Genomic DNA, 9,355 nt, shown 5'->3' with positions numbered 1-9,355 from the left:
ATCGGGATCAGTTTGGGACACGGACCGGGACTGGGACCGGGATCGGGATTGGGATCGGGATCGGACAGGGACTGGGATCAGACTGGGACCGGGACCGGGATCGGGATCGGACTGGGACAGGGATTGGGATCGGGACCGGGACCGGGACCGGGACCGGGACCGGGACCGGGACCGGGATCGGGATCAGACTGGGACTGGTATCAGGATCAGACTGTGACAGGGACTGGGATCGGGATCAGACTGAGACAGGGACCGGGATCGGGATCAGACTGAGACAGGGACCGGGATCGGGATCAGACTGCTGTTGAGACAGGAGTAGATGTCGGGGTCAGACAGGGACCGTATGGGGCTTTGGAACGGGACCGGGACTGATGTCAGGATCGGGACCGGGGTGGGGATCAGACCAGGACAGGTTCTGAGACTGGAGCCGCGATCGGGATCAGTCCTGGAGACCAGGACCGCAATCGGGATCAGAGTGGGACTGGGGTAGGGATCAGATTAGGACCGGGGTCGGGATCAGACCGGACCCGGGGCCAGGGCCAGGACCGGAGTGTCCCTGCCCCGTTCAAGGGGCAGCGTTCCCGCGCCGTGCCCCTAGCCCCGGCGCCGCCCCGAGCAGCAGCTGCCCCGGTACTCTGCCCCACTCTGCGGGTAGCAGGATCGGGGGCTCTCGTAGGGGCTCCCACCTGAGCAGCTCCTGCCGAGCGGGAGCACCGGCTCCCGCTGCCGCCCGGGACCGGGAGCAAGGGGCGCTCACAGCCCGTGGCCACGGGAGAACCTGCTCAGGCAGTGCCCGGCGGGGATTTCCCAGGCCAGGCCCGCGGGAGTCGGGCCCAGAAATCCCCTTCTCTCCGCAGCCGCCCCCTTTGCCCTCGAGATTCCCCAGGGACCCTTCGTGCTCCCGAGTGAGTCAGTTCTGGGAAGTGACATTGGGCCGGGGAATCCAGAGCGCTCGGTTCCCAATTCCCGCTGCCCGCGGGGAGCGCGCTGCTCTTCTGCCGGGAGCAGCTGTGACCTGGCGATGGCCGATTGTGGCCACCAGCCTCCGGCTGGGGCCGAGGCCGTGACCGGGCAGGCGGCTGCTGCGGTGTGTCCGCTCGGGCATCGCGGCAGCGCGGCGGCAGGAGTGCCGCAAGTGACCGGGACACCGAGAGGCGCTGAGGAGCCGCCGTTCGCTGCCCAGCCACCGCAATGCCAAGGGAAGCGCAGGGAACGTCTCCGGAGCGGGCAGGGATCCTGGAAATTCCTTGGCGGTTGCCGGGAACCCGTTTGGGGAACTGAGACGAAGGTACATCAACGTCACAGCGCTGTTGCCCCTTCCCTTTCAGGACTGACGTGTTTGCGGGGACACTCCGCACAGCTCAGGACTCTTGGCGGCTATGGGGGCTCTCCAGGGCTGCAGCCAGAGGGGCTCTCCCTGACCACAGCCGTGGGGGCTCTCCAGGGCGATAGTTCAGGGGCTCTTAAAGGCTAAATAAATAAATAAAAAATAAAAAAAAAGCCCAAAAAACAAGCAAACAAAAACCAAAAACTCTCTGAGCTACTGTTGGAAAGAAGAAGTGAAACCTGGAGCTCCTGGGGGGTGGGGGAGACGGGGTGGGGGGCTGCACAGGCGCTCCCCTCCCCTCCCATCTCCTTCCCGCTGCCCCTGCTCCTGCTCCCGTCTGCAGCCGTGACTCCGGGCCGGGGGTTCCCGGCGGTGGCAGCGCGGGGCTCGCAGGGGCCGGCCGGGAGCTGTCCCCAGCCGGGGCTGGCGGGGAAGCCCCGGGCAGAGCGGCCCAACGCCCCTTCCTGGGCGGGAACGGACCGAGGCGTTCTTAGGAGGGCGGCGGCGGCGGCCGGGGCGCAGCGCCATGAACCAGCTGGGGCTTTTGGGACTGCTCTGCGCGGCGCTGCTGGGCGTGAGTGGGGCCGGGATCGGGGCATGGAGCGGGACAGAGGCGGAGGGGATCCCTCCATCTCTGTGTCTCGCTGGGCTTTCCGGGAAGGGGCACGGTCCGGCCGCTCCGGCCCGTCCCCGGGGCGCAGCCGCCCCCTCCGGGGAGCCCCGGGTCTGTGCGCGGGCGGTGTCAGCGGGACCCGGCGGTGCTGCCGCCTCGGCTCTGTCGGTCCGCTCTCCCGGGACCAGGCAGGGCGGAGGAGTTGTCTGGGCTGCCTGGTACCCTCTCCAGGTCTTCTACCCTCGCGCTTTCGCTTTTCTCCGATGGCGCGGGCCCGGCAGCCCAGCCCCGCCCTGCGCTAGCCCGGGGGTCCGCCCGGGCAGCGACGGGCAGCGGCGACCCCCAGGACCCTCGGCCGGGACCCCCAGTCGGGCAGGGCGCTTCTTTCACTTCTCGGTTGCATGTGGGCGGCTGGGACGGCGCCGCGGCCTCGTCGCTGTCCCCGGGCCGGGGCTGCTCGAGGTGCCCACGGGGATGGGCGCGCCCGGCCGTGCTGGGCGCTCGCATGGCACCCTCGGCCCGGCTCTCTCTCGCTCGCTCTCTGCCGGAGCCCCGTCCCGCGCCCCAGCATGGCCAGGCCAGTCTGCCGGGATCTGCCGCACTGCTGGGGATGCGCAGCGAGGGGCTGGCTCTATGAGAGGAACGGGTGCCCTCTTGCACCCTGTCTTGCTCGAGAGCTCATTCCCTGCCTCCTTTTTACCCTTCCCTGTGCAGGTAGTCCCCTGCCAAGAGGAGCAAGGGCAGGCTCTGGCAAAGTTTGCGTGGGTGATGTGTTTGACTGGGGTTTTCCTGTCCCTCAGGGATGGTGTGTCAGCCTTGGGAAGGGGCTGGCAGTGCTCTGGGTGTGAAAGCTTGGTGATCGCGGCTCCCTCTGTGAGGGACTGCAGTACTGTTGGCAGGGGCACAGGGTGATGTGCAACACCTTATGGTAGGAAATCTGGGGAAATGTGGAGCAACTCTGCCGGAATCACTGCCACCCCACTTCAAAGACATGACTGATGGCATCAGGCAGCGTGGGTGGCTGCTGTGGTCTGTGGTTAGTGGAGGTGTGGGAAGAACAGTGTGAGGAAGCCCTCACCTCAGGGTGCAGGTTAGCACACATGTCTGTGGAAGCGCAGTGATGCGGGAGCGTTGGATATGAATTCACAGGTCTTGTTTCTTCCAGTGTTGGGAACCTGGTGGTGCCTTAACATGCTTCGATAAGCAGTATATATACAAGGACAGATGCTGCAACCGGTGTCGGCCAGGTATGGAAACCCTTTCCTAGGGACCTCACAATTGGGCTGTGCCAGGACCTACTGCCTGGGCACAGCAGAGAAAGCTTCACTTGGGGTGATGGACCCCCTCCACCTCACTGCCAGCAATGCTGACAGCTTCACCTCCCTGTGTCATCTCAGTGACAGAGCAACTGGGACCTTGTGGGTGCTCTAAGAGACCCCTTGGACCTCACCAAATGTGCCACAGCTCTTTTGGGCCTGTTTGTGCACTTGCAGCTACAGGACCCCACAGCAAAGGCAGCTTTGTGGGGAGAGTGCTGGCACTGGCACTAGCAACAGCTCCTGCTGTCGCTGTCAGGTCATCTCCCAGTCCCTGGATGCTAGCGTGGTGCCACAGCCCACCCTCTGTACCTGGCCCCTGCAGTGTTTGTGGTCATCAGGTTGACTCCTTCAGCCCTGCCTTCCATGCAGAATAGTGCAGCAGTCCTAGCATCCACAGCTGCCAGCCTTCCCCTGTCCTGCTGGCACAGGGAAAGCCCCCTTGCCCCTTCCTCACCAGCCTCTATTGCAGGGGAAAAACTGGTCTCTGAGTGCAATAAAACAGAAGACTCCATTTGTGCCCCCTGTGAGAGCGAGCACTATCAGCCAAGCTGGACCAAGGAGAAGCACTGTGCTCCTCATGATATCTGTGAACGCAGTAAGTGCTCCCTGTGACCACTGACCCCAGCCTGTGGGGACTGGGGGGACTGGCTCCCCCGCTTGGTGTCTCACCTCGTCCGTGTTCCCTCTGCCCAGATGCCGGCCTCATTGTGAAGATGCATGGAAATGCAACACACAACACGGTGTGCCAGTGCCGGGCTGGCACGCACTGCTCTGACATCACCTGCCAGACCTGCGTGGAGAACCAGCCTTGCCAGCTTGGCTCTGGCTTTGTGGCAGGTAAATCTGACAAGCTGTTCCCACTCAACGGGACTGATGCCCTGTCAGCGCTGACCTCAGGGAATGGGGGCTCCCCCAGCATGGTGCCCCCTGGCAGGGCTTTGGGAGAGCTGTGCCATTGCCACGGGGTGTGCCACACATTTGGACTCTGCAGCCCCTTGTCCCCTCAGGCCCTCATCCCCCATAGCCCTACTGACATTCCTGCCATCTCTGCTCCTCTTCAGCCAAGGCCATGGACCGGATGTCATCCCCCTGTGAACCCTGTGCAGAAGGCACCTTCTCCAATGTCTCTTCTAAAACTGAGCCGTGCCACCCCTGGACAAGGTATTGTCTGAGTACAGACCGTGTCCTTCCACCAGCCCCAGTGAACACATCCTCTGCTGCCAGTTTTCTTGGTAGCCTTGGGGACTGGGCATCCAGGCTGGTCTGTGAGTGACACAGCATCTGGCTGGTGTAGGGCCAGAGCAAGAGGAACAGGGCTAGGAGAACAGTGCAGACCAGGGCAGCATTGGCTGAGGTTGAGGCAGACATTCAGGCACTTGTGTCTGTCCTTCACTATGTGCACAGACTGCTTGTCCCTTTAGGGATGTCCATGCTGTCATCCATGCTGGAAGTAAGGGATCAGGGTCTATGGGGATGCCCCATGCCCTGTTCAGGTTCTCCCTCCCAGTGCTCTCTGTGGCTGTAGTCATCAGCCAAAGCACAAGCCCTCTCCATGGGGAGTTTGGCTTTGAGGGTGCCATGAACTGGCAGGTCATCCCTGTCTTTAGAAAGCTGCTTGAGGGTTAATTGCAGTTCCTGGTAGAAACATGAGCCTTATTTCTAAGCTGAATTAGTCTTGCTTCAGCTGCCAGCCATTGGATTTCACTTTGCTTTTATCTGTGCCCAGAAATTACTTCCCCACAGAGCCACTTGTAGCCTGTCTTAGCTTTTCTGTCATAGCTGCTCAAGCCCTGGGGCTTCCCTGACCAGGCAGATCTGCTCCTTCCTGTGCCTTGTCCCTAAACTTGTTCCCATCCTCAGCAGTTTCAGCAACTCCAGGCCAAGTCCCAGGGTTGGTACCCTGCTGTGTGCCTGCAAACCCCCTCATGCTGCGTTGGTGGGGGTCCCCCTGCTCACCCTACTGGAGCTTGGCAGGCTTGGAGCAGGATGCGTTTTGGTGCAGCTCAGGTGCCTGCCCAGCCCCAACTATTCCCTGAGCTCAGGTTACCGCTATGGTTATGTGGTTCTTGTTCTTCCCTGCAGTTGTGAGGAAAAGGGGCTGTTGGTGAAGGTGAAAGGGACAAACTCCTCAGATGTGATCTGCGGTAAGTGCCTGGTGCTCAGGGCTGACCCAGGGCTCCAGCTCCTGCAGCGCTCAGAAGAGCTGGCCTCATGCATGGTATTTTTGGGAGGGGAAGGTCTGAGTGCGTGGTCAGTGTGATGCCTTCCCGCCTCTCTGTCTCCATGAGGGATCCCTGTGGGGCTGGGGCATGACTGTGTGTCATGCATGGTCCCGCGGGTGCCTCGCTGACCCTGTGTCCTCCTGCAGAGTCCAGCAGGCGCTCCTCGCTGTCCGTGCTGATCCCCATCACAGCTGCAGTTGTCACATGCCTCGTGGGTGTCTGCATCTACTGCCTGGTGCACACAGGTGAGGAGCTAAAGCATTTGAACTTCTGCCTTGGCTGAGGGAGGGAGAAGCTTAGCCAGAGGGGCCATAGAGGGCTGAGGGGTTGAGCCAGGGAGGACAGTGGCAGCTCTGCTGAGAGTGAGGAAGCTCCTCTGGGGACATCACCAGGACAGGGTTTGCTGAGTCCCGCTCTGTCTTTGGGAGCATGTGTGTTGGCGCTGCTGCAGCCTGAGCTGGGCCAGCTCCTGGGTAACAGCAGTGGTGCCCCATGAGGCCATTCTGGCGCCTGCTGTGACCCCCAGCCTGGCCAGCCTGGCAGTGGCAGCAGGCATAAAGTGAGCTGCAGGACCTGTGGTGCAGCAGCACCAGCCCTGGCTCTGACCCTGGGAAGCTCTCTGCAGGGCAGGAGCACTTCCCCTTGAACATTGCTTTCTTTGTCCCTCTTTCCATCCAGATTTCAGGCGACGAGTGCCAAAGGAGGTGAGTTTACCTAAAGCCCCCTCCAGCAGTGGGTTGGGATCCCTCCTGGGCACAGCTGGGGATGTGCCAGCAGCACAGCAGGGGCTGTGGCTTTGCAATGCAGGAGGGGGGCGGGGGGAGCTGAACTAGACTGCCTGGCTGGGACAGGACAAGGGCTGGGACAACCTGAGTGTGCTGCTGGCAAGTGCTGAGCATTTGGGAGGGCCCCATACTCTGGCCTGCATGGGAGTGTAGCAGGAGCCTGTGGAAAGACATGGGAGCAGAGTGGGGGAATGTAGCTGCCTGCCCCTGACCCCTGCCCCTGTGCAGATAGAGGCTGGGGAGCCCGGAGAGAACCCAGATACCCAGCAGCCCACGGAGCAGGATGAGAATGTCTTGCCTGTGCAGGAGACCCTACTCAGGGGCCAGCCTGTGGCCCAGGAGGATGGCAAGGAGAGCCGCATCTCGGAGCAGGAGATGCTGTGAAGGCGCAGGGCACTGCCTCCTACAGGAGCACGGACTGGACAGCACCATCTCCTCTGTCCCCTCTCCAGCTGGGGAGGAAATCTGGCATCTGGCCTGGCTGCAAATGATGTGATGCTGCAAAGGACCATGGCACGACTACCCCACGGGAATACCACTACGACTCCTGGTCTAGTCACCTGCACAGGGCTGCCCTGGTGGAACAAGGCTTGGCTGCCCACATGGGGACATGGAACAGAGCCCTATCCTGCTTTATGCCCAGGTGATGCAATGACCTGGGTGGCTGCTCGCCTGCTGAGCCCTTGCAGAGCCCAGTGCAGCCCCTGGCCACAGCAGAGTGTCACTGCTGACAGGAAGACCCCAGCACAAAGCCTCGTCTCCCGGAGTGCTGGAGAAGCCAGGGCTGGGAGAGGGAGCTGCTATTGTGAGATCACTTCGGCAGGGCTCAGTCCCCTGCCTGAGGTGCTGCGGAGGCGCTGCCCGTGCCCGGTGGGTGCTGACATCCGGACAGGGCACCCTGGCCCGGCCGGGGCACCTCCGTGCCGTCCAGCGCTGCCGGGCTCCGTGGGACGAAAGGCAGGAGTGTGGCAGGCAGCGGCCGGGAGATGGTGCTGCGGGACCGGCGCGGGGCGGCACCGGCACCGGCACCGCCCGGCCCGGCCCGGCCCGGCCCGGCCCGCTGCGCTCCGGGCGGCGCGGGGGGCTCTGGCCACCGGCTTGCCCAGCGCGGGAGCGGCCGCGCTCCGGCACCCTCCACCCGCTGCTGTGTGATTAAACGTGATTCTCTGCCCCCTGCGTGAGCAGCCCCCAGCCCCTGCCGCCCACCGGCGGCCCCGGGACCGGCGCTCCCGGCTCTGATGTTCCGGGAAGGATGGTTTGGGAATGGGCGGGTGCTCCCAAGGTAGAGGAGAGAGGGAAGAGCTGCCACCAGCTGTGCCGACCCCCACCGTGCCCCCAGTCGCTCCCCAGCACACCTGGCTGGCCCCACTCCCCTGCGTGCGCTTCCCCTGTGGCTGCCCTCACTGACCCCCACAGCAGGAGCTGCCCCAGCACAGCCATGCCCAGCCCGTGTCCCGCGGGCAGTTCCGTGCCCCTCACCTCACTGCTCCGGCAGTAAAATGCACAAGTGGGGTCCGTCACCCTGCAGGGCAGCACTGTGGGGTGCTGTGGTGTAGCAGTGGAGTCACCACGGGCTCCAAAGCACTGGTGTGGGGCTGCAGTGGCACTGAGCCCACTGCAGGCTTTAGGTGCTGGGAGCAGCCTCAGCCTGTGACCCACCACTATCTGAACACAGGCAGCATGACATGAGAAAAGCCATAAATCTCAGAGCAGGAGCAGCTGGAGCGTGGAGCAACTTTGCCAGTACAGGCGGTGGCACATTATTTAAGGCTCCTCTTAAAACCTAATGTTAGGTTTAATAAGGGAGATAAAAACATGGCAGCGGCTTTCCCTCCTCTCAGGGCTTGGCAATCCCAGCAGTGCTGGTGGGATGGTCTCAGGCTGGGCAGCATTCCCTTGGCACTAGCCCAGAGAACACCCAGTTCTGGGGACAGATGTGATCCCGCTCCTGCTGGAGGAGAAGGTGTTATGTGGGCCACAGATGCAAAACCTTTGGCCCCAAACGTGAAGCCTGTGGTCCCAGATGGTTTCCAAGGGTCTCTCTCCCCAGGTGGCAGGCTGAACTCTCTGGGGCCACCTCCCCGCTTTCCCCAAGGCTGACCCTTCCCTGCTGGCATGCAGCATGCTCAGTGCCCACTCCCCGTGTCAGACATGTACCATCTCATTAGTGTGTCTGCCCCCAAAGTGAGAAGGGAGAGTGCATGAGGCCTAATTGAATGTAACTAATTATTCACTCTGCAAATGCTCTGTTTAAATGGGATTGTGAGGGACAGAATTACTCATTCCGAAAAGGGGAGAGAAAAAGAGAAAGACAGAGATAAAACAAATAGAGGCGGATGCTGGAGCTGCAGCTCGCTCTCTCTCCCTAGAATACCAATTACCGGATGAAGTGATTGTATAAATCTTTACCGAGTGAACGGACTGTACTAGTCACTTACTCCTGTCCTCTTATTATGAGGAAGCAATGAAAAATCATCCCACTCTCCAGTCCAGTTAAGGGTTCCCAGTTGCTGTCTTGGGCAATATCTCACCAGCTGGAGAGCTCATCTTGGGGCTTTCTCGGGGTGGGGGTCCCACTGAGACAGGGCTGAGCACTTGGTAGGAGCCCACACCCCTCCTGCACCCCCAGCCCTGGGGAGGAGCAGTGGCTGTGCATGCTCTAGGGAGGTGCAGGACCTCTGCCTCAGCAGGATCCAAACCATGCCAAGCCATGCAGCACCCTGGAACATGGGGACACATGGGCTGGCCAAGGGCCCCAGTGTCACACATGTAACACATCACCCCAGGACCCCAGTGCCTGGCTCAGTGGCACTCCAGGTCTTGATCCCTCACCTTCCTTGTTCTTCCTTTCTGTGGGTCCAGCCCTGCCAGGGCCCTGGGCTCCTCCTCTGGCTCCTGCAGTGCTCACTGAAAAGGGAGAACACAGTGCTTCCCACCCTCTTCCCACGCTGCAGTCAATGTTTCTCACTCAGGGTGTCTCTGCTCCACTGGTTGCAGAAATGCATTTATTAGCAGTGACCTCCATCACTCTTGCCTGCCACATCTTTTAATCCCAGATCCCTCCAAACACCCACGTTTCTGTTCTCACT

General features: G+C 61.7%; 1 protein-coding gene across 3 annotated transcripts; it reads left to right on the top strand.

Annotated features, from left to right (window-relative positions):
* Positions 1 to 1,733: 1,733 nt before the first annotated feature.
* Positions 1,734 to 8,683, top strand: CD40 (CD40 molecule). Of its 3 annotated transcripts, none has more exons than XM_072917216.1 (9): positions 1,734 to 1,901; positions 3,106 to 3,187; positions 3,729 to 3,854; positions 3,953 to 4,096; positions 4,321 to 4,420; positions 5,342 to 5,403; positions 5,628 to 5,726; positions 6,160 to 6,185; positions 6,719 to 8,683. In XM_072917216.1, exons 1-9 carry the CDS (start codon positions 1,854 to 1,856, stop codon positions 6,755 to 6,757), a joined length of 726 nt encoding a protein of 241 aa, XP_072773317.1. In that variant the 5' UTR covers positions 1,734 to 1,853; the 3' UTR covers positions 6,758 to 8,683. The 3 variants fall into 3 exon arrangements, with proteins under 3 accessions (XP_072773317.1, XP_030144602.1, XP_002191673.1); XM_030288742.4 differs by having other exon boundaries at positions 6,573 to 8,683; XM_002191637.5 differs by having other exon boundaries at positions 1,745 to 1,901; positions 6,495 to 8,683.
* Positions 8,684 to 9,355: the final 672 nt, after the last annotated feature.

The sequence above is a fragment of the Taeniopygia guttata genome, chromosome 20, assembly GCF_048771995.1.
Source record: "Taeniopygia guttata chromosome 20, bTaeGut7.mat, whole genome shotgun sequence".
Taxonomy (NCBI): domain Eukaryota; kingdom Metazoa; phylum Chordata; class Aves; order Passeriformes; family Estrildidae; genus Taeniopygia; species Taeniopygia guttata.
The sequence above is the reverse complement of the archived record's forward strand: the minus strand, read 5'-3'. Positions and strand labels throughout refer to the sequence as shown.